Consider the following 23,912-nt stretch of genomic DNA (forward strand, 5'->3'; position numbering starts at 1 on the left):
CACTCTCCTCTCCACTCGCGCTCAGTGCCAGAGCTCTGGGCCTACAACACGCTTGCTTGTTCTGGGCTCCACCTTTCCTCCTCCAAATGCTTTCTAAATGTCTGGTCCACATACCCTTCTCATTAAAGGTTAGACACAGACTCTCTCCATATGACCTGTTGACACACCCCATCCCACATGTAAAATTCTCTTTGCCTAGCCATGCTTTCCTCCTCCAGGCAGCCCTCCAGGATCTCCACCTGCAGATGCCCAGCCAGTCAGGAGCTAAGAAGAACAGAGAACAAGAGAGGCAGGTGGGGATGCCACCTCCAGGCTCCTGCAACCTCTAAGCCCCACTGCACCACCTGAGGCAGGGGCAGGTTCTGGAGACTCGAGAGGGCTCGGGGCCAGTCCAGCACCCTCAGCAGCCAGGAACCCTCCACGGAGGAGCAGTCCTGACCTCAGGGAACCAGCCTTGGGTAACTCTGGTCTCCAGCTCAACCATGCAACCCAACCAGGCAAAGGTCTTGGGCTGCTGACTCACATAGGACCTGCTTATTACTTTCCTGATGATTTAAGTATCACCTTTTTTGACTGATTTTTAAGTTTAATTTTGACTTTCATCAAAGTAATACCAACACAAATTTTAAGTCAAGTAATACTACAAGTGATTCTCAATCCCCAGGGGTAATCGTCTGACTCTTACAGGTCTTTCTCCTGGTGATTAACTCTTTTTTTCTTAATTCATGCTTATCCTGCTATTTTATTGGTTTTCCAGTTTTCAGATATTCTCTGCTGACTTGGAAGATGATTTAGCTCCCATGCTGTATACACACACTCGTTCCTTCCACTTGGCCACCAATTTTGTAAGCTTTGTTTTCATTTTCCTTTTGGATTAAATCCATATTATTTACATTTTTTGTCTTTATAAAAATTATTCTCAGCTGAGCCATATGAATTCATTTCCTTTTTTGCATTTTATTTTTAAAGATTTCAAATGTACTGTAAAGTTAAAAGCATTTTACAATGAATATAAAAATACTTAATGCTAGATTCTACCATTTTTCTAAACATCCTCTATCAGATCTTTATTCATCTATTCATCCCGATATCAATTCACTAATTTAACCTGGTTTTGGTGCATTTCAAAGTAAATTGTGGACATTAGTCCACTTCACCCTACATACTTTTCTTGTAATATCTTTGTCTGGTTTTCGTATCAGTGTAAGGCTGGACTCATAAAACGATTTGGTAAGTGTTTCCTACTGTTTGTTTGCTTTTTAAACAGCTTTATTAGGATATAATTTATCTTCTGTGAAATTCACCCACTGTATATGTACATTTGAATGACTTTTTGTCAATTTATACATCTGTACAACCTTCACCACAATCCAGGTTTAGAATACTTTTATCATCCCCAAAAGTTCTCTCATAAATATTTATAGTCAGTCCCTATTCCCATCTTCATCCCCAGACAATCACTGACCTTTCTCCTCTAGAGATGTCCCTTTCTAGAAATTTCCTATAAATGGACTCATACAATATATCATCTTTTGTGTCTGACTTCATTCACTTAGCTAAAGGCATTTGAAGTTCCTCCATGTCGTGACATGTGTCAAAATTTGTTCCTTTATATGATAATTATATGTCAATAAAGCTGGGGGGAAAGTTTGTTCCCTTTTATTGATGAATGATATTCTATTATATAGATATACCACAGTTTATCAGCTCACCTTTTTGATGGAAATCTGGGTTTTTCCAGCTTTGAGCTATTACGAATGATGCTATGATCATTTGTGTATAAGTCTTTGTGTGGACATGTGTGTCTATTTCTCTTGGGCAGATAACTAGAAGTGGAATTTCTGGGTTTGGGGATAAGTATATATTTAACTTTTTAAGAAACTGCCAAACTGTTTTCCAAAGTGGCTGTAAAATTTACACTAGCAATACATGCAGGTTCCAATTCAACCACATCTCATTAAAACTTGGTATCATCAGTCTTTTGGACTGTAGTCAATCTACTGGATATGTGGTGGTACCTCACTGTGGTTTTAATTTTCATTTCCTTAGTGACTAATGATGTTTAGCATCTTTTCATGTGCTTGGTCTCCATTCATATATCTTTTTTGTGAAATATCTATTAAAATCTTTGCCCAATTTTTAATTGGTTGTTTGTCTTCTCATTGTTTAACTGTGAGAGTTCTTTGTGTACTGCATATAAGTCCTTTATCAGACATATGATTTGTAAATATTCTCTCTATGTGGCTTGTCTTTTCATTTTCATAATGGTGACTTCTCAAAGCCAAAAGTTTTAAATTTTTATGAAATCCATTTCATCAATTTTTCATTTTATGAATTGTGTTTTGGGTATTATAACTAAGAATTCTTTGCCTAACCCAAGGTCACAAAGATTTTCTCCAATTTTTTCTCTAGATGTTTTATAGTTCTAGCTCTTATCCTCAGGTCTATGATCCACTTGAAATTCATTTTGTGTATGATGTGAAGTAGCTGTGTAATCTCATGATTTAGCATATCCAACTGTCCCAGCACCACTTGTTAAAAAGATCATCCTTTCCCCCACTGAATTGTCTTGGCATCTTTGTCAAAAATCAATTAACCATAGGAGAAAATATATATTTGCAAATGAAGCAACCAACAAGGAATTAATCTCCAAATATATACAAATGCATATATACAAAATATACAAACATGCAGAGCTCTATGTCAAAAAAACAAACAACCCAATCAAAAAATGGGCAGAAGATCTAAATAGATATTTCTCCAAAGAAGACATACAGATGGCCAAAAAGCACATGAAGAGATGCTCAGCATCGCTAATTATCAGAGAAATGCAAATCAAAACTACAATGAGGTATCACCTCACACCGGTCAGAATGGCCATCATCAAAAAATCTACAAACAATAAATGCTGGAGAAGGTGTGGAGAAAAGGGAACCCTCCTACACTGTTGGTGGGAAAGTAAATTGATATAGCCACTATGGAGAACAGTCTGGAGGTTTCTTAAAAAACTAAAAATAGAACTACCATATGATCCAGCAATCCTACTCCTGGGCACATATCCAGAGAAAACCATAATTCAAAAAGAGCCATGTACCACAATGGTCATTGCAGCACTATTTACAGTAGCCAGGACATGGAAGCAACCTAAGTGTCCATCAACAGATGAATGGATAAAGAAGATGTATATATATTCCATTGGCATCCATTGGCATATATTTCATGGTATATATATTCCATTGTGTGTGTGTGTGAACAAAAGAACAAAAGATAACAAAATAATGCCATTTGCAGCAACATGGATGGACCTAGAGATACCATACTAAGTGAAGTAAGTCAGACAGAGACAAATATCATATGATATCACTCATATATGGGATCTAATTTTTAAAAAATGATACAAATGAACTTATTTACAAAACAGAAACAGACTTACGATATCGAAACAAACTTATGGTTACCAAAGATGAAATGTTGGGGGATGCATAAATCAGGAGCTTGGGATTAACATGCACACACTACTATATATAAGACAGATAACCAATAAGGACCTATAGTATAGCACAGGGAACTCTATTCAATATTCTGTGATAACCTATATGAGAAAAGAATATGAAAAAGAATGTATATATGTATATGTGTAACCAAATAACTTTGCTGTACACCTGAAATTAACACAATATTATAAATCAACTATATTCCAACAAAAATTTTAAAAAACCAATTAACCATAAATTTAACTATTTCTGGAGTGTCCATTCTCTTCCCTTGATCTATATATCTATCTTTTTTTTTTTTTTTTTTTTTTTTTTTGCATTACGCGGGCCTCTCACTGTTGTGGCCTCTCCCATTGCGGAGCACAGGCTCCGGACGCGCAGGCCCAGCGGCCATGGCTCACGGGCCCCGCGGCATGTGGGATCCTCCCTGGCCGGGGCACGAACCCGCGTCCCCTGCATCGGCAGGCGGACTCTCAACCACTGCGCCACCAGGGAAGCCCTATATCTATCTTTTATCCATACCACATAGTTGTGTTTATTATAGTTTCATAGCAAGTTTTGAAATCAGGTAGTATAAGTTCTCCCATCTTTTCCTTTTTCAGATTTGTTTTGCTTATTCCAATTCCTTTGCCTTTCCACATACATTTTAGGATCCAGTTCTCACTTTCTTTAAAAAAAAAAAAAGGCGGGCTTCCCTGGTGGTGCAGTGGTTAAGAATCCGCCTGCCAATGCAGGATGGGTTTGAGCCCTGGTCCGGGAAAATCCCACATGCTGCGGAGCAACTAAGCCCGCGAGCCACAACTACTGAAGCCCACGTGCCTAGAGTCCGTGCTCCACAACAAGAGAAGCCACTGCAATGAGAAGCCCACGCACCGCAACAAAGAGTAGCCCCAGCTCACCGCAATTAGAGAAAGCCCACGTGCAGCAATGAAGACCCAACGCAGCCAAAAATAAATAAATATTTTTTTAAAAAAAAAAGGTTGTGGGATTTTGATAGGAATTGCACTGAATCAGTAAATGAATCTGGGAATAACCGGCATCTTAACAATATTGAGTCTTCTAATCCATAAATATGAAATGTCTCTCCATCTATTTAGATATTTTTCCATTTCTCTCAGCAATGTTTTATAGTCTTATGCACTTAGGTCTTGTGCTTTTTTATGCCATTGTGAAAGGAAATATTTCTCAATTTCATTTTTGGATTGTTTATTGCTAGTTTACACAAATACACTTTATTTTTATATATTTATTTTGTATCCTGAGACCTTTGTTCTAGTAGGTTTTTTTTTTTTAAAACATTGCTTAGGATTTTCTAAATACAGGATCATATCATTTGCAAATAAAGACTGTTTTACTTCTTCCTTTCCAATCTAGATGACTTTAATTTGTTTTTCTGGCCTTATTGCACTAATTGCACATTCAGCAGTACAGTGTTGAATGGAAGTGGTGAGAGTAGACATCCTTGCCTTGTTTCCGATCTTAGTGGGGAAAGCATTTAGTCTTTCACCACTAAGTACAATGTTAGCTGTAGGGTTTCCATAGGGGCTGTATGAGTTTGCTAGGTTGCCATAACAAGGTTCCACAGACTGAGTGGCTTAAACGACAAAAATTTATTTACTCACATTCTGGAGGCTAGAAAGCCAAGATCAAGGTGTCAAGAGGGTTGGTTTATTTTGAGGGTCTCTCCTAGGCTTACAGATGGCCATCTTCTGTGTCTTTACATGGTCTTCCCTCTGTGTGTATGTGTATCCTAACCTCCTCTTCTCATAAGAGCATGAGTCTATGTCCAGGACTTCCCTGGTGGAGCAGTGGTTAAGAATCCGCCTGCCAACGCAGGGGTCATGGGTTCGATCCTTGGTCCAGGAAGATCCCACATGCCGCAGAGCAACTAAGCCCGCGTGCCACAACTACTGAAGCCCACGTGCCACAACTACTGAAGCTCACACACCTAGAGCCCGTGCTCTGCAACAAGAGAAGCCCCCACTCGCCCCAACTAGAGAAAGCCCGTGCTCAGCAACAAAGACCCAATGCAGCAAAAAAAAAAAACAAACCAGAAAACAAAAAAAACAAAGAAACTACGTCCAAATGTAGTTACATTCTGAGGTACTGGGATTAGTATTTCAACATACGAATTTGGGGGGATGCAGATTGTATTAGTCCATAACAGGGACCCTTTAACAGGATGAGGAATTTCCTTTCTATTCCTAGTTTGCTGAGAATCATCATATGGAATAGGTTTGGGATTTTACCAAATGCTCTTTCCGTGTCTTTGAGAGGATCATATGGGTTTTGTCCTTTGTTCTATTAATACAGTGCATTACATTGACTTTTACATGTTAAACCAACCTTGCATTCCTAGAATAAATCCTACCCGGTCATGGTGTTAATCATTTTTTATGGTGCTAGATTCGTTTTTATAATATTTTATTGAGGATTTCTTTAAATTTATTTTTTGCTTATTTGTTTAAATATTTATTTTTGGCTGCATCGGGTCTTAGTTGCAGCACACGTGATCTTTTGTAGTGGTGCACAGGCTTCTCTCTAGTTGTGGCATGCGGGCTCAGTAGTTGTGGCATGCAGGCTTAGTTGCCCTGGGGCACGTGGGATCTTAGCTCCCCGACCAGGGATCGAACCCACGTCCCTTGCATTGGAAGGTGGGTTCTTAACCACTGAACCACCAGGGAAGTCCCTCACTGAGGATTTTTGTGTCTGTATTCATGAGTGATATTGATCTATAGTTTTCTTTTCTTGAGCTATATTTGTCTGGCTTTGGTAGCAGGATAATACTGATCTTGTAAGATGAGTTGGAAAATCCTCCTCCTCTTCTGCTTTCTGAAAATGTTTATGTATGTTTGGTATTACTTCTCCCTTAAATATTGACAGAATTCACCAGTGAAGCCATTTGCACTTAAGCTTTTCTTTGTGGGAAGTCTTTTTCATTCAGTTTCTTTTGTTGTGATAGATCTACTTAGATTTTCTATTTCTTCTTCTTTTTTTTTTTAGATTTTCTATTTCTTCTTGAGTCACTTTTGATAATTTGTCTTTCTAGGAATTTGTCCATTGTTCTTATGTTGTCTATTTTGTTGACATAAAGTTGCTCTTAATATTCCCTTACAACCCTTCTGATTTCTGTAGGATCAGTTGTGATGATGTTCCCTCTTTCCTTCAGGATTTGGGTAATTTTGTCTTTTCTTTCTTTTATACATGTTTATTAAACGAAAATTTAAAATTGTTCAATCATGTTTATAGCAACTTTATTCATAATAAACAAAAGCTTAAAACAAGCCAAATAACCATCTGTAGGAGAATGAAAATACAATGAAACACTACCATCAATTAGAGCAACAACAATGACAAAAGCAAAAACAACCTACTAATACTAAACAACAACATGGATGAATCTCACAGACATTTCATGGAGCAAAGGAGACCAGGCCTCAAAGCGTGTATATTCTATGAGTCTGTTTATATGAAATTCAGAACAAATAAAACTAACCTATGGTGATAGAAATCAGAATAGAAGTTGCTTATCGGGGAAATTTGTCTTGCAAGAAATTGGATGCCCATTCTCAAACCCCACTACAACTACTCAGCAGGTTCCTGTAAAAAGTTTGGACCCAGGAGGAAATATTACATACACCAAAGTGCAATGCCCTAGTTAGGGAGTCCAGAGAGATTGTCACCCCTGCTTTACACAATTGGACACTGAGACCCAGGGTGGAAGTGACAATTCCAGGGTCACAGACAGCACCTCAGATAGAAGCTAGGCCCTCAGATGTCTGGTCTGGTATTTTCTCTGCTCAGCTTCTCCTCTTCTGGCTCCTGAAAGCCGGGCTCGCCCCGGCCTCCTCTTACAGTGAGCCAGGGCCGCTCAAAAGTTGTTCCACCCCAGGCCCCAAAATATATTTTCCTCCCACCTGTGTCATGTGCCCAGCATTGTACTACAGGAAAACTAGCCACATTTATCTTCAAAGCCCAGGAGCAGGAATTGGGTCTTTTGTTACCTGGTGCAGAGCAGGGCTGTGGGAATTGAATTCAAAGGGCCGTGATGTGAACTAAAGCAGATCTGCACCAGGGTCTGGGAATGATGTGAAGACAGAGCCCCCGGATTAGCTGGGATGCACCATGTGCCTGCCGGGTGACCTGGGGCAAGTCCCTCAGGCACGCTGAGCCCAGCTTCCGCATCTAAAACATGGGCTCCTCATCTTCTATTGCCCCGGGTTGTTGCAACAATTAACTGAATTCACATATTCGAAGCTGCTTTGTAAACTCCGTTTTATTAAGCACTGCTGGGACCCAGACAGGGTGAATTTGAGGTTGTCTGGTCATGCGTTTGAGGGAGAAGAAACTCTTCAGGCCCTGGGTATTACAGGGGGATCCCCAACCCCAGACTGGCTTAGGGGTCCTTGTGCCTGGCCCTGTCTCCACTCCCCAACATCCACAAAGGTATCCACATTCCATCCGTGTTTCCCCCTCAAAAGCCAAGCCCACTTGCCTCTCAGCAGAGCTTCCAGGGAACTGACACCTGGTTCTGAGAGAGTGCTGGCCCAGGGGTCAGGGGTCACTCAAACTCCAGAAGGAAGAAGTACCTGGCTTTCAGGGCTGTCCTTTGGGATGGCTGAATAACCTCTGATCTGCCCTGAGGGGAATGTGGGCATTTGGCTGTGGCCTGTGGGACAAATTTTATTTTCTAGGAAATGTGGGCCATGGTGCAGATCTTCTTCAGCTTATTCCAGTGGGACTGTGCTGGCTGCAGCCAGGCCCCGGAGCATCATGGCAACTGGCTGCCCTGCTGCCTGTTTGTCCGGAGGCCGACTTGTTCCCAGCAGGACTCGAGTCAGCCAAGGGCATCACGTGCTCTCTTCTCACTTTTGCCCTCTCCTAGCCTGCAGTCACGTGGGTGGGCCTGGGGGGGCAGCAGGGCTGGGACCCAGCCCCGCACACGACCCAGACAGACTGTCCTAAGGTACCCATTTCCTCCCCCTGGGGCAGCCCCTGCCCACTCCCCTACAAACCCACTGCCCCAGTGCCCCCACCCACCAGTGGCGCTTGACTGGTGTGCGGTTACCATCCGCCTATGTTTAATTCATGGCTGGGGGTTGGGACGGGGCTTCCCAAGAAAGGAAAGAACTCCCCTGGGGTCTTGCCCAGTTCTTGCCCGCCCGCAGGGCACATGGCCGCAGCCTCCCTGGGCCTGGGGCTGGGAGGAGAAGCTGCCAATGGGCCTGGAGGACACTGTTCCAGCGTGGGCACAGCCATTATTCGTTAATCTGCAGCCCTGGAATGTCTGCGGGCCAATCAGCAGGGTCTCCGAGGGCTCCCCAAGGGCTCTGATAATCCTGCAATGATTAGCAGGGGCCACGGGGTCGCTGCGAACCACTCGGTGGGTTGGTCGGTTGGCTGTCGGGCGGGCGGGCGGGTGGGCTGACCAGGCCAGCAGCCGGAGGAGGGAGGGAGGGAGGGAGTCCCGGGACTGGAGCTGTCTGTCTCCTTTCATGCCAGCGCCAAGGAAGGGAGGCTGTTTGGACTCACCGATTACTCACCAGCCTCCCCCTTTTGTCTGCCAGCCCAGCCTGACTCTTAGAGATTGTGAATAGCTCCATCCAGTCTGGGAAGCGAGCTGGACAGCTGAGCCGGGCAGAGCCCAGAGAACCCGGCAGGCCCATGTTGAGGCTGGAGCCCTCCCCTGGGCTGGGGGGCCACCGGCCTGGCCTCCTGCCCGTACTCCTGGCTCTCCTTGGCATGACCTGGGCAGAGGTGCGCCCACTCCAGCTACAGGAGAAGCAGGTTCCAGTGCCTGGAGGTAAGGGGCTGCGGGGTGAGGAAAGAGTGGAGGAGCTATGAGCTCTGCAGAGGGTCCCAAGGGGCTTCTGGAAGCCAGTTCCCAGGCCTGAGCCCTGGGCAGGCTGGTGTGATTTAAAGAGCCACCCTCGAACAGTCCAGGGGCCGGAGATGGATGGAGGAGGCTGGGACTGGGGCAGAAGGATGAAGGGGAGTGGGCCCAGGCTTGGGGGTGAAGGAAGAACACTGGGAGCCTGCAGCAGGGACCCCAGAAGAGACTCAGTGGCTGAGAGGAGCCCCAGCCAGAGGGCCCGCTGCGAGCCCAGGGCTGGACCCCTCTTCACACCTAGCCCCCAGGCCCCCATTCCCTTCTATCACCCCACCCCCAGCTCTCAGCCTAAGGCTCCTTTACGCCTACACCTGTCTCTCTGTCTCATTCTCCACTGCATTCTCCACAACTCCCTATGCCCCCATGCCTCTGCCCCGGGTCCTCCCATACACACCCACCATCGTCCTGTCCCATCACTCGTTCCATAAGTGCAGGGTTGCATTCTCGTCTTGCCGTGGTGACGCCCACCCCATCGCCAGGGGCCGGGCCCAGGTCCCACCGCTCAGGTGGCCTGACCGTGTCTCCCGCCCCAGCCCTGAGCAAGAAGGAGAGCTTCCTGCTCCTCTCCCTGCACAACCGCCTGCGCAGCCGGGTCCACCCCCCTGCAGCCAACATGCAGAGAATGGTGAGTACCCCCAACCCGGGCTGGCCAAGGGGGCACCTGGAGGGGCAACCCTGAAGAGGACTGAGGAGGCCATGCCAGTGCCAGGTGCCCTTTCACCTGGCAGAGTGGGGCAGCGGCCAGCCAGCTTCCCGCTCTGGGACCACGCCTGGTTGCCGGGGTCGGGGGGGGGGGGGCGGGGGGGGGAGGGGGGGCCATTGCTTCCCCCTCCCCCAGAAAGGCAACCCTTGGGCTTTTCCTTGCATCCCTTCCCGTTGCCCCGGAGACCAGAAGACATGGAAAGAGCTGGGGTCCCCTCCTCCAAGAAACAGGAGCATCACAAAAGAGTCCCAGCAGGACTGGAGGCTAGTCAGGGAGGGAGAAGCATCCTGCTGGGGGTGGGAGGGGTGAGGCTTGTGTGTGACCAGACCCACTGCTTCTTCAGCAGTTTGTCTAGGCGACTAGGAGGGGCCCCCTCCTCAATTCCCAGCTCATTCACTGGGGGCCAGGGAGCGGGGTATAGGGTTTCCCACCACTCCCTCGGGGCTTCAGGGTTGAAGGTGTCATCCTGGGGCCCAGAAACACTGCCCCGTAGTATGGGACCCCAGCTGCGCCCTCCCATGGTAACAGTCGAGGGAGCGAGGGAGGGGCAGTGTGGGGCAGGCAGGGTTCCCCATGACTGCTTCCCATAAACTCCTCTGAGGCTGGCGCAGCAGTGGCGACCTTGAGAGCTCCAGGGTCAGGTTCCCAGGAGGTGGGGGTGGGGTGGGCAGGAGGGGGGTCGCCTCTCGCCCTTTCCCTGCTCGCCGCGGCTCTGCCCCTCCTCAGGCCCAGGTCCTGGCTCTCATCCCCACACTCCCAGCCCTAGTGCCCGGTGTGAGGCTGCTCCGGTCAGCTTCTACACTTCCCATGGTCCTGTTGCCAAAGTCTTAGAAAACAGCATTTCATAAAAAATGCAACTGGAGCCCCACCACTCAGCCTCCGTCACACCCACAGCTTTGGCCCTGGGCACCCCAGTGGAGGCTGAGGCCCTTGGGGGTGGTCCGGGCTGCTGAGGCGCCCCACGCAGTCCCCGCTGCTCCCAGCTCCAGTTCCCGTCAGCGGTAAAATCACAACCACCATCTGCCCGGGCTGCTGCAGGTCAGGCCCTAAGTGCAGCACTTTTCTCTCTGCATCCATTTAATCTTCACACAATCTTACCCTATGGGTACCTTATTATCTGTTTGTTTTGTTTTGTTTTTTGGCCACACGGCACGGCTTGCAGGATCTCAGTTCCCCGGCCAGGGACTGAACCTGGGCCATGGCAATGAAAGCCCAGAATCCTAACCACTAGGTCACCAGGGAACACCCACCTTATTATTCCATTTTACAGAAGCTATTATTCCATTTTACAGAAGCATATGTTGAGTCTCATGGAGATTAGGAGACTGCTGGAGGTCACAGAGCTGGAATGAGGTGGCTGGGCTGGACCAGGGCCTGACGATCGGGTGACACATGTCATCCTGGTTGCTAAGCCCCCCGTTTCAGAGGACGGGGAGCTGTTGGATGGGGGTAGGGAAAAGGGCAGCTGGTACCTGGTGGGAAGAGCAGATTAGGCCCACTCCAGAGAACTCTGCTTGCTGAGACCAAAGCGCTGAGGCCCTGGAGACCTTTACACCCTCTCCGGTCCTGACTCCCAGCTGGTGCCCCTGTGTACTCCAAAACCAGATTTAGGGAATAAGACACAGCGGTATGGCTGCTGCGACTTTTTGCATCACAGAAGGGAAGCCAAGAGGGAGCCTTTCTGACAATGGCCAGGGTCAGTTTTACCTAACACGGAACCAGTTTGAAAGGCTTGGGCACTATCCAGGGCTCCCATTACCAGACGGGAAAAATTACGGCAGAGGCCCATCCTATCACGTGGGCTGGCACCTCGCGCCCAGGAACACCCATCCCCCTTAGTGGGCGGGGCCTGAGGGTACATGCCACAGGAGTCAGAAGGATGGAAGCCGTCAGTCCTGGGTGGAGCCGGGCTCTGGGTGGGGGGTCCAGACAAGGCAGGTGCTTTTCCAACACCACCTTGGAGCGCCCCTTGCAGGTCCTGTCTGACCTTCCCTGGCCCCAGTGAAGGCGGTGAAAGCAGCTCAGAGTACTCAAGCCGCCAAGCAGGACCCCTGTTTGGGCTGGCGTCTCTTCCCTGCAGGACCAGCACCTCGGGATGTGCTGGTGGGGGGGCTGGATCACTAAGGCCTGGCCCAGGGGCCCCTGCTGATGTTGCTGTTTGCGCTCCTTTCCCCCAGGACTGGAGCGAGAGCCTGGCCCAACAGGCCCAGACCAGGGCAGCCCTCTGTGGCGCCCCAGTCCCAAGTCCAGCCTCTGTCCCCCGGACTACCCCGCAAGTGGGCTGGAATGTGCAGCTGCTGCCCGTGAGCTCGGCGTCCTTCATCCACGTGGTGGGCCTGTGGTTCTCAGAGGGGCAGCAGTACAGCCAGGCAGCGGCCGAGTGTGCCCCCAATGCCACCTGCACCCACTACACTCAGGTGAGGCCCAGGTACCGGCTCTGAGGCCCCTGCCCTGCTGGGCTAGTTCAGAGGTCTGCAGTTTGTCCTAAAATTGGTGGTTGCTTTTCCTCCCATTTGTTTAGTTTTACTTTTTTCAGCTTTAAATATGAAATATTTCAAAGCTAAATCAAATAATGGACTCCTTCTTATCCACTACCTAGCATTAGAAAATGTTAACTATATTTGTTTCTCATCTCTTAAAAAAACAAAACTAAGCGTAAGCCCTCCTTCTGCCCTTTCCTCTGTCCCTCCCGAGGTAACCTTGCTGAAGTCCAGGTGAAACACCCCATGTTTCCTTTTCTTCCCCCTCAACAAAATTTGTTGAATGTCTTCTCTGTAACTGGCATCGTTTATGTACTAGGATCCAGCACTGGAAAACACAGGCAAAATCCCAAGCATGTTTTTCTCTTTTTTTTAATGGTTACTTTTATGTGTCAACTTGCAGGGTAGAGGGTTGTTATTGTTGTTGTTTTGCATGACACTAACATTTTTTATATTAATTAATTAATTTATTTATTTTTGGCTGCGTTGGGTCCTCATTGCTGCGTGCCGGCTTTCTCTAGCTGCGGCGAGCGAGGGCTGCTCTTCGTTGAGTTGCGTGGGCTTCTCATTGCGGTGGCTTCTGTTGTTACGGAGCACGGGCTCTAGGAGCGTGGGCTTCAGTAGTTGCGGTGCATGGGCTTATTTGCTCCGCGGCATGTGGGATCCTCCCGGACTAGGGATCAAACCCACGTCCCCTGCATTGGTAGGCAGATTCTTAACCACTGCACCACCAGGGAATTCCTTGTTTTTCTTTTCTTTTTTTAAGGGGGGGCCGAGGGTAGTTCCCCGACCATGTATGGAACCAGGGCCCCAGCAGTAAAAGCACCAAGTCCTAACCACTGGTCCCTCAGGGAATTTCCCCAAGCATGTTTTAATACCTTTACTACACGTGGAAGGGTTTTGATACCTTTTCTACTTGTGCAAGTGGGTTGTGTGTTATTAAATCCTACCTAAGTGCTCTCTCTGTACGTCTCCTTTTGCAATTTGTGTTTATCACTTCAGACCACATTTGTAAGATTTGTTTCCGTTGATCTGAGCATGCATGTGTGATTCACTATGAATAAACTGCAATTTACAGGCATCTGGGTTACTTCCACGTTTTTTTTTTTTTACTATCCCAAGTCATACCGAAATGCACAAATTCTAGTTCCCGTCCTCTTGTACATATGTGTCCAGACTTTTTCTAGGACACACTTGGAAGGGGAATGGCTGGGTCAGACGGAGCACGCACCTACAACCTTAGTAGCTATTGCCAAAGTGATGTCGCCAACTCTACTCCTGCCCACAAACCAGTTCTCACTCCCCATTCTTACTCTATTCATTAAGGAGTATTGTCAGCTCCTTCATTTTTGCCAACTCAAGGCTGTGAAATGCTACCTCATTCTGTTTTTAATTTGCATTTCCCTGATTACATGTGGGACTGAGCCTCTTTTCTGTTCTTTTCATTGCCTTTTAATTTCATCTTTCCCTTATTAATTTGTAAGCATCTTTGCTATATGCTTTGTACTTTTTGTTGGTCATATTGGTTGCAGATACTTTTTTTCTAATATATGGCTTGTATTTTCTCTTTATGTTATCTTTTATAAGATAAATCTTTCAGAAGATTTTAATATTAATGTAATCAATTTTCTCTTGTTTTTCATTATAGTTCATCCATTTGTTGTATCATGTTTAAGAAATAAATCCTTTTCAACTCTGACATCAGCTAGATATTCTTCCTGTATTTTCTTCCAAAGTTCAAATGTTTTCCTTTTTTTCATATTGAAGTCATTAAGCCATCTAGTGATATTGGAGTTAATTTTATCTTTTTATTTTAAAGGAATTTTGCCTTTTTAAAAATTTTATTTATCTATTTATGGCTGTGTTGGCTCTTCGTTTCTGTGCGAGGGCTCTCTCCAGTTGCGGCAAGTGGGGGCCACTCCTCAACGCGGTGCGGGGGCCTCTCACTATCGCGGCCTCTCTTGTTGCAGAGCACAGGCTCCAGATGCGCAGGCTCAGTAACTGTGGCTCACGGGGCTAGTTGCTCCGCGGCATGTGGGATCCTCCCAGACCAGGGCTTGAAACCGTGTCCCCTGCATTGGCAGGCAGATTCTCAACCACTGCGCCACCAGGGAAGCCCAATTTTATCTTTTTTTTTTTACTTCTTGTATTAAGAACTGAATCTTTCCCCCACAGACTCTAATGCCACCTCAGCCATATACCAAGCTCACATATCCACATGGGTCTGTTGCTGAGTTCTCTCTTCTATTTTGTTGCTTTTTTTGTTTACTCCTGCATATATGTGCTTTAATTATTATGGCTTTATAAAAAGTTTTGACAGGAAAATCCCCCATGTTATTATTATCACTCAAAAATTTCTTGGCTATTCTTGATTCTTTCTCCTGATTCTTTCATATGAATTTAATAAGTAGCCTTTATCAGGTTATAGACAGGCCTAGCCGCTCCGCGGCACCTGGGATCTTCCTGGACCAGAGCACGAACCCGTGTCCCCTGCATCGGCAGGCAGACTCTCAACCACTGCGCCACCAGGGAAGCCCCAGACAGTTCTTTCTAATCTAAGTTTGTTAAGGATTTTTAAAGTCATGGAAAGGTTTTGTGTTTTATCAAATGCCTTTTGTGCATCTATTGAAATAATTATAAGGTTTTTCCTTAACTATTTACAGTGATGAAATACATGAATAATTTTTTTGTGTGTGTACAAAGCTGTTACATGACACTACATCTTCCTGGTCACGTATTTTAAACATTTTATTATAGAAAATTTCAAATATATACAAAGCAGTCAAAGTGATATAATGAACCCCCATCTACCTATCATCCAGCTTCAACAATTATCAGCTCACAGTTTCATGACTCATATTTATTTATTTATTTGTATTGAAGTACAGTTGTTGTACAGTACTATATAAGCTACAGGTACACGATAGAGTGATTCACAAATTTTAAAGGTTATACTCCATTTATAGTTATTATAAAATACTGGCCTTGGGCTTCCCTGGTGGCGCAGTGGTTGAGAGTCCGCCTGCCGATGCAGGGCACACGGGTTCGTGCCCTGGTCCAGGAAGATCCCACATGCCATGGAGCGGCTGGGCCCGTGAGCCATGGCCGCTGAGCCTACGCGTCCAGAGCCTGTGCTCCACAACGGAAGAGGCCACAACAGTGAGAGGCCCGCAAACAGCCAAAAAAAAAATACCGGCCATATTCCCCATGTTGTACAATGTATCCTTGTAGTTTATTTTACACCTAATAGTTTGTAGCTCTTACTCCCCTACCCTTATACTGCCCTCCCCGCTTCCCTGTCTCCACTGGTAATCACTAGTTTGTTCTCTATATCTGTGAGCCTGCTTCTTTTTTTTGTTATATTCGCTAGTTTGTTGTATTTTTTAGATTTCACATATAAGTGAGATCATACAGTATTTGTCTTTCTCTGTCTGACTTATTTCACTTAGCATAATACCCTCTAAGTCCATCCTTGTTGCTGCAAATGGCAAAATTTCACTCTCTTTTATGGCTGAGTAGTATTCCATTGTGTATATGATGTGATGCGAAATAAAGCGATGTAGGGTGTGTGTGTGTGTGTATTATTGTTGTTTTTAATTAATTGCTATATTTGGTTTCCTAAATACTATTTGATAGTGAAATCAACCTCTGATTTTCTTTTCTCGTTCTGCCCTCACCTGGTTTATATTAACCTCATAAAATGAGTTGGAGGTTTTGCCTCATTTTCTGTTTCCTGGAATAGGTTCTATGATATTTGCTGTAACTGTTCTGTAAAACTATTTGGGCCTTGTTCTATTTTTTGATTGTTTGTTTTGTGTGCATGTATCCATGGATTTTTAATTACTGATTCAACTTTTAGAAATGGTCGTAGATCATTTCAGATTTTCTATTTCTTCTTGAGACAGTTTTGCCAAGTTCTGTTTTCTAGGAAACTATCCATTTTATATTTTCCAGTTTGTTGGTGCTAACTGTCATTTAACAGAGATTTTAAACTAGAATTAAACAGATTTTTTAAATGTTTCCTGTGTCTGCAGCTATGTCCTTTTAAAATTCTCGATTGTATTTATTTGTGCCTTCTCTCTTTTGTTCTTTACCAGTCTTCCCATAGGTTTGTCTATTCTAACGAATCAGTTTTTTGTTTGTTTTCCTTCTCTCTTTTTTCCACCCATCCACAACTTTATTCTTCTTTTTATTAATTTCTGCTCTTTTTAAAAAAAATTAATTAATTTATTTTTGGCTGCGTTGGGTCCTCGTTGCCGTGCGCGGGCTTTCTCTAGTTGAGGAGAGTGGGGGCTACTCTTCGTTGCAGTGTGCGGGCTTCTCATTGCAGTGGCTTCTCTTGTTGCGGAGCACAGGCTCTAGGCGCACGGGCTTCCGTAGTTGTGGCGCATGGGCTTCCGTAGTTGTGGTACGTGGGCTCAGTAGTTGTGGCTCACAGGCTCTAGGGCACAGGCTCAGTAGTTGTGGCACATGGGCTTAGCTGCTCCGCAGCATGTGGGATCTTCCCGTAGCAGGGATCAAACCCATGTCCCCTGCATTGACAGGCGGATTTTTAACCACTGTGCCACCAGGGAAGTCCTTCTGCCCTTGTTTTTATTATTTTCTTTCATCTACTTTCTTAACTCATTAATTTTAACTCCTTTTTCTTTTCTGGTATATGCCTTTTAAAGCTATCAATTTCCCTCTAAACTCTGTTAGCTACATCCCATAAGTTTTGGAATTTAGTGATTTCATTGTCACTTAGATCTATGAGTTTCCTATTTTCCATGATGCTGTCTTTGATTTTGAAGTGTATATTTAAATTTCCAAACTATGTTTTCTCCTTTACTTACTTCTAAATTATTTCCTTGGGAATTCCCTGGTGGTCCAGTGGTTAGGACTTCATGCCTTCACTGCCAGGGCCTGGGTTCAGTCCGTGGTCAGGGAACTAAGATCCCATAAGCCACGCAGCCAAAAAAAATTTTTTTTTAATTTAATTAATAATAATAGTAAATTATTTCCTTTACATTCTATTGCATTGAATTCATAGACTGTGTCCTGTAGGATGTTGGTTATTGAGTGTTTATTGAATCTTGCTTTGTGGCTTACTGAGGGGTCAGTGTCTGCAAAAGTTCCACGCACTCCTAAAAAGAATGCATATTCTCTAATTGTTGGATACATAGGTATGACTACATGTGCATTTCTCCCTGCCTCATGCTGGTCATTTTTAGTGGCTACCAGAGTTTGCTTGGCTATTCCTGTGTATTGACCATTTGTGCTATTTCCAAGTTGTCACTGATTCTAAAACTCTAAATCTTAGTTTTGAATACTATTAAAGACCTGTATCTGTTAGCTGTTGCTGCATGACACATTACTCCCAAATATAGCATCTTACGATTCTGCAGCTTGGCAGTTTGGGTTGGGCTCAGCTGACAGTTTCTTCTGGTCTTCGCTGGGCCCACTCCTGCAACTGCAGTCAGCTGCTGCGTTGGCTGGGAGCTGGCTGTCTAGAGTGGCCTCAACTGGTTCATCTCTGCCCTATAAGGTTCTTCAACCTCCAGCAGCCTTGCTCACGTGGTGGCTGAGCATGAGAGTTCTATGAGAATGAGCTGAAATTGTAGGGTCTCCTGAGGCCTAGGTTTAAAATGGTTCAATATCATTTCTCCTGCACCCTGTTGGCCAACAGAAGCCACAGGGCCAGCCAGATTCAAGGTGTGGGAAAGAGATTCCTCCTGTTGATGCAAAGAACTGCAAAGCCACATTTTATAAAGAGGGGGCTGTAGGGAGAAGTGAAGCGTTGTGGCCATTTTTTCAGTCATCACAAGGCCTTTGATGTCCAAGTCTCTTTTCCCACTCTCCTCCACTATCCACAATCTCCCTTCCCTTCAGGTATCTGCTGACCCTCACCTCCTGACCCAGAAGGCCTTTCTAGACTTTTCCCACCTATCCTTATATCCCTGCCCAGCACAGCTACTGCTCCTGGGGTCCCCAGGGAGGTGACAAAACTGTTTATCTGCTTGGCCTGGGGCAAGAGCTGTGTCCACCCTTCCCAGGGGAGCATCATCTAGGCTGTTGGTCCCCAGACTAGGAGTGGAGGGGGCCCATGAGAGGGTTTCTGAGCCACTGTGTCTCCTGCAGCTCGTGTGGGCCACCTCGAGCCAGCTGGGTTGTGGGCGGCATCCCTGCTCTGGGGCCCAGGCTGAGATGGAAGCCTTTGTCTGTGCCTACTCTCCCGGGTAAGCCTCCTCCATGGCAGCTGCCCTGCCATCCCCTGCTGGGCTGCGGGGTAGGGGATGCTGTCACCCAGGGTGAGACACTCACCCACCCACCCACAGGCCTTTACCCCTTGGTCTGCACCCCTGCTGGGAGAGGGAAGAAGGAGGAAAGGGAGAGGGTGCCGAAGTGCGCAGCACCCAAGATTCTGGCCACGCAGAATGTGGCTTCTTCTCAGACGCCCCTTCCTGGAGGCACCACCCAGTGTTCAGGGCATCTGCCCAGTATTAGTTTGGAGGTCATCTTTTCTTTCCTAGGAAATCTCCCTGTCTCTCCCAGCTCCCTGCCTTCCTGGCTGGGCCGGAAAGAGCTGAAGGGGCTGGTGGGGCAGGCAGCAAGGCCCAAGGCCAGGTCCTTCTAGCCTCTGCTGCTTGCTCTCACAGAGGCAACTGGGAGGTCAACGGGAAGACCATCGTCCCCTACAAGAAGGGCGCCTGGTGTTCGCTCTGCACAGCCAGCGTCTCGGGCTGCTTCAAAGCCTGGGACCACGCAGGGGGGCTGTGTGGTAAGTGCCCCACCCTGCCTGCCTCTGGCTGGGGTGGCTTGATCTGGTGATCCTGGAGGAGGCGGGCAGCATCCTGAGGGACTGTCCCAGAAGCCCTGGCCCTCAGCACTCGGGGAGGCACCTGCCTGGCCTGCCGGGGAGAGGCGCCCTCACAGCGTATCCTTCTCATCCGACCAGAGGTCCCCAGGAACCCATGTCGCATGAGCTGCCGGAACCACGGACATCTCAACCTCAGCACCTGCCACTGCCACTGTCCCCCGGGTTACACAGGCAGATACTGCCAAGGTGAGGGGCACCTGGAGTTCTGGACTGTGACCACCCGGGGGACCCAGGGAGGGATCCTCTCACAGCCTATCCTCATCCAATAAGCATTCACTGAGCATCGACGGTCTGCCAGACCCTGCGCTGTGCAGGGAATTCAAAGTGAAATCAGATCGGCCCCTCAGGCCCTGGGATGGTGGGAGGAGGACAGTATTAGGATCTAGAAGTGGATTCCTTTCCCACTGTCCCCCAGCCCCCAGCTCTGTGACCATGAGCAGGTCTACTCCCAAACCCCGATTTGCTTCTCTCTACAAGATCAAACCAAAGATGCCAAATGTGGCAGTGGTTGGGAGCCCAGATGGTTTCCATCTCTGGGGCGCAGGGGTTGTTCTTGCTGTGGTTGGCCATTCTGCGCACATCCGTGGCCTGTGAGGGGCATCCTGCGGCCCAGTGGCTGCCAGCTGAGTGCCGTCCCCTCCCCTGCCCCATCCTGGCAGTGCGGTGCAGCGTGCAGTGCGTGCATGGCCGGTTCCGGGAAGAGGAGTGTTCCTGCGTCTGTGATGTTGGCTATGGGGGAGCCCAGTGTGCCAGTGAGTCCTGCCGCAAAGCCCCCCGACAAGACGAGCCCCTCCCAGGACCCCCTCAGCTGGTACTGGGTCTGGCTCGGACCAGCTCACAGGAGTCCATCGTACGCACCTCTCCCCCATTCCCTGATCAGTGACGTCACAGTGGTAGCTTGAACTTGGCCATGGTGGGGGTCTTTACACCACCACAGAAATGGCAATGCTAAAATCATAGACTTTTTTTTTTTTTTGAGGGAGAGCTGGTTGTTACACATTTACCAGCACACCACTGACCCCAACCCCCTCTCCTGCTTGGTGGCCAGAGGAAGGGGTACCTTGAGCTTAACATCCTGGCAGGACTGGAAGGGTAATGATTCTGAGGTGCCCACACACAAAATCAGGCTTCCCTCCTCCCAGCCAAGGTGCACTTTCCCTTCCACACCTGTGACCTGAGGATCGATGGAGACTGCTTCATGGTGTCTTCAGAGGCAGACACCTATTACGGAGCCAAGATGAAATGCCAGGTAATGGTTGGCCCCTGCCTTCCCAGGGACCGTCCCCCTGGGTTCTTAACAGAGGGACCCTGGGCTAAGAGATGAATTCCTTTGACTTCTCCTGACTCTCATCTTTAGTATAAAGCAGGGGTTACAACTCAGAGGCCCATGGAAGCCAGGAGGTCACTTAATGAGCTGAGGGACCCAGAGACAAGGCCCCACTCAACCCCCATCTAAGGGGCCATCTTGACTCAGCTCGAGCTGCTGGCTGCCGGGCAGGAATGAAAGTTCAGGGAGGCCAGGACCTGGAATTTCTCAAGAGAACCAGAAATGCAGATTTTCACTGAGCTCTCAATTTATTAATGTTGGCAACCAATCCAAATGTATTAAAGACACTGAGCAGGTGAAACAAAACCCTTCCAAGTGTGGGACCCTGACAGAGGAGCCGTGGGCAGAGAAGAGAAGGCGGACTCGGCTCTAAGAGGCAGGAGGCTTTGGGGGGCTGATGACAGCCCGGCCAGCACACAGATTGGACATCCATGGCCACGATGGGTGGCAGGATGGAAAGGAAGGGCTGGCCTGAGCTCTGGGACCAGAATGACCCGGAGCGGGGGTTACAGGGAAAGGGCGGGGTGCTAGCCCAGATTGAGAGCCAGAAAGTGCAGGACATCCTCGCCTTCTACCTGGGCCGCCTGGAGACCACCAACGAGGTGACCAACAATGACTTTGAGACCAGGAACTTCTGGATCGGTGAGTGCCTGGCTGACTGGTGGAGCGGGAAGGGATGCAGTGAGTGTGGGGCTGGGATGCCTCACACTGCTCCAGGAATCTGGGCCGTGGAAACCCAGAGCACCTACCAGCGGTCAGTAAGGGTGTGGTGAGGGCTTGGGGCCCAGAATGGGGCCAGTAGTCAAGCTGGTGACTCCTTTCCCTGCAGAGAAAGCCGAAGGGAGGGAGAGCCACCAGAGGGGCTGGAAGTGCTGGGAAGGGGGCTTAAGGGCTGGGGGTCGACAGGCATTGGGCAGCAGGCTCTGGGCTCAGGCCCTCATCGCAGGGAGCCTGGGCTGCCAGCGGGGCCCAGGGATCTCGGGTATGAGGCCAGCCTTGGCTGCTGTGGCTCAGGGCTCACCTACAAGACCGCTAAGGACTCCTTCCGCTGGACCACCGGGGAGCACCAGTCCTTCACCAGTTTCGCCTTTGGGCAGCCTGACAACCAGGGGTGAGTCTGGGGTGCCCTCCCTCCCCTGTGCCCACTTCTCACCTGGGCCTGCTTGCTGAGCCTTCAGACACCGCTGAACCACCTCCACCCTGCCTGCTGCTTGGCTGAGCGCCCTGAGGGTCTGGGCCTTACCTGGCGCCCAGGTGCCAGGAAGTCTGGGCACAGCTGGGTGTGGGCCCAGTGCTGAGATGAGGTACATCCCTGACCTCCAGGGGCTCAAATGAAAGAGAGGGAACCCAAGAAGGCTTCATCCATCCACAGTCCCCATCATCCCTCCAGCTGTCTCTCCATCTCTCTATTATCTATCCATCCCTCCCCCACACCGTGCCTCCTCTGCCTGTATCAATACACTGATTCTGCCCTCCTTAGCTGGCCACCCACCTGCGTCCACTCCTGCACACATCTGCCCACTGGCCCGCCTGCACTGAGGCCCAGCCCTGGTCTTCAAAGCCCAGGAATGCCCAGGGCAGGGGGGAGGTGGTCAGGCTGTGTGGCCACCAAGGCTCCAGATACCCCGCCCAGTTCTCCTTTGACCTCCTTGATGGCAGCCATGCCCAGGCCACTGGCCCATCCCTAGAGGAAGCCGGCTTGGTGGGCCCCCACGCATACCTTCTCCTGCTGGGAGGAAGGATGTGGGCCTGTCTGTTCCAACCCCACTGCCCCCACCTGCAGTGGCCGGCATGGCTGAGGGCTGCAGCGGTGGGTGGAGCTGTCCCCACTGCACCCCGAGAAGAGAGGAGCTGCAGTGCTGTGAAGTGCAGGCATGGGCTTGGGGCTGGCTCCCAGAAGCCCCATATGTGGGAGGGGGCACCCAAGAGGCACCTCCCTAGGTGCAGGTGGCCCACTGTAGGGGAGGATTTAAGGACTCATAATTTCATTCCTCCACCCTGAGCACTCGACAATCTTGGCAGGTTTGGCAACTGTGTGGAACTGCAGGCATCGGCCGCCTTCAATTGGAACGACCAGCGCTGTAAAACCCGAAACCGTTACATCTGCCAGTTTGGTGAGGGCCTTCCCACGGCTCCCCTCCTCTGGTCCCTGTCCCCTGGGGATATCCAGATGAACAGTCTAGAGTGTCTGAGCACACAGGGCCATCCTGCTCAGGGCCTCGCTGGACCTGTAGGCCCCTGAAGCACAGAGAGGGAGATTGGCCTGGGCTCAGCCACGCAGGGGCAAGACCAGAACTACAGCCTGGCTGGGGATTTCACCAAGGTCCCTTTCCTCCTGTCACTAAAGCTGCCACATGGGGACCCATTGGGTTCTTCAGCGTTCCCTGATTCCCTAGAGCACAGTGAACTATGGTGGGGACAGAGGTGAGACCTAGCCCAGAATCAGCCCCCAGCAGCACCTGCTAGAAGGATCTGGAGCTGCAAGTGGGATCATGGCTATTTCTGGACCTAGTGTAGCAGGGTCCCCATCCCAGGACCGCCTGGGCTGTCACTGACCCTTGTTCTGTTCTCTTCCTTTCCAGCTCAGGAGCACATTTCCCGGTGGGACCCAGGGCCCTGAGGCTCACCCATGCCTCTCCCCTGCCAGCACCTGGATGCACAGCCCTACCTGCCCTTCTGCCCACCTGTTTAGAACAAGGGTCGGGCTAGGACTGCAGGCCCAACAGCCAAAGAGGCCTCAGACCTTGCAGGAAGTGGGGCAGGGGGTACAAGTGAGGCCGATGGAGAGCCCGGTATAGGAGGAGGGGAGCCTGGGGTCCCCCAGCCTGCTTTTGAGTGGGAAGATGGGTCTTAATTAGGCACTGAAACAGGAGTCCGGGGCAGTGGTCAGAAGAGACCACTCTCCTCCATCTGGGCTGGACCCTCTGGGGCAGACAGAGGTTCCTTGCTGCCCAGGATGCACCCCACAAAGGATTAAACTAAGTTATGGATCAGATGGACTTGTGACTGCTCATTGTGAAGGGGAATTCAGACAACCCAGAATGATCCCAGGAAGACTGGTTTCCTCCCAGCCACCTCAGTCCCATCCCTGCTCGCCCACATGACCCAGGCCACCCTCTGGAGGTTTTCAGACTCTTAGTCCTGAATAATGCACAGATTTAG

At 48.7% G+C, this 23,912-nt stretch overlaps 1 protein-coding gene across 1 annotated transcript; it reads left to right on the plus strand.

The window, feature by feature from the left end:
* The first annotated feature begins 6,455 nt into the window (after window positions 1-6,455).
* On the plus strand, window positions 6,456-23,740 carry CLEC18C (C-type lectin domain family 18 member C). The gene is made up of 12 exons (XM_027119299.1): window positions 6,456-9,297; window positions 9,918-10,009; window positions 12,265-12,504; window positions 18,685-18,782; window positions 19,203-19,324; window positions 19,502-19,609; window positions 20,083-20,175; window positions 20,566-20,672; window positions 21,263-21,392; window positions 21,765-21,861; window positions 22,773-22,864; window positions 23,333-23,740. The coding sequence occupies exons 1-12, from the start codon at window positions 9,159-9,161 to the stop codon at window positions 23,368-23,370; spliced, it is 1,356 nt and encodes a 451-aa protein (XP_026975100.1). The 5' UTR covers window positions 6,456-9,158; the 3' UTR covers window positions 23,371-23,740.
* Window positions 23,741-23,912: the final 172 nt, after the last annotated feature.

This window comes from Aethalodelphis obliquidens, unplaced genomic scaffold, assembly GCF_003676395.1.
Source record: "Aethalodelphis obliquidens isolate GAN/ISIS:26980383/991018 unplaced genomic scaffold, ASM367639v1 scaffold20, whole genome shotgun sequence".
Lineage (NCBI taxonomy): Eukaryota > Metazoa > Chordata > Mammalia > Artiodactyla > Delphinidae > Aethalodelphis > Aethalodelphis obliquidens.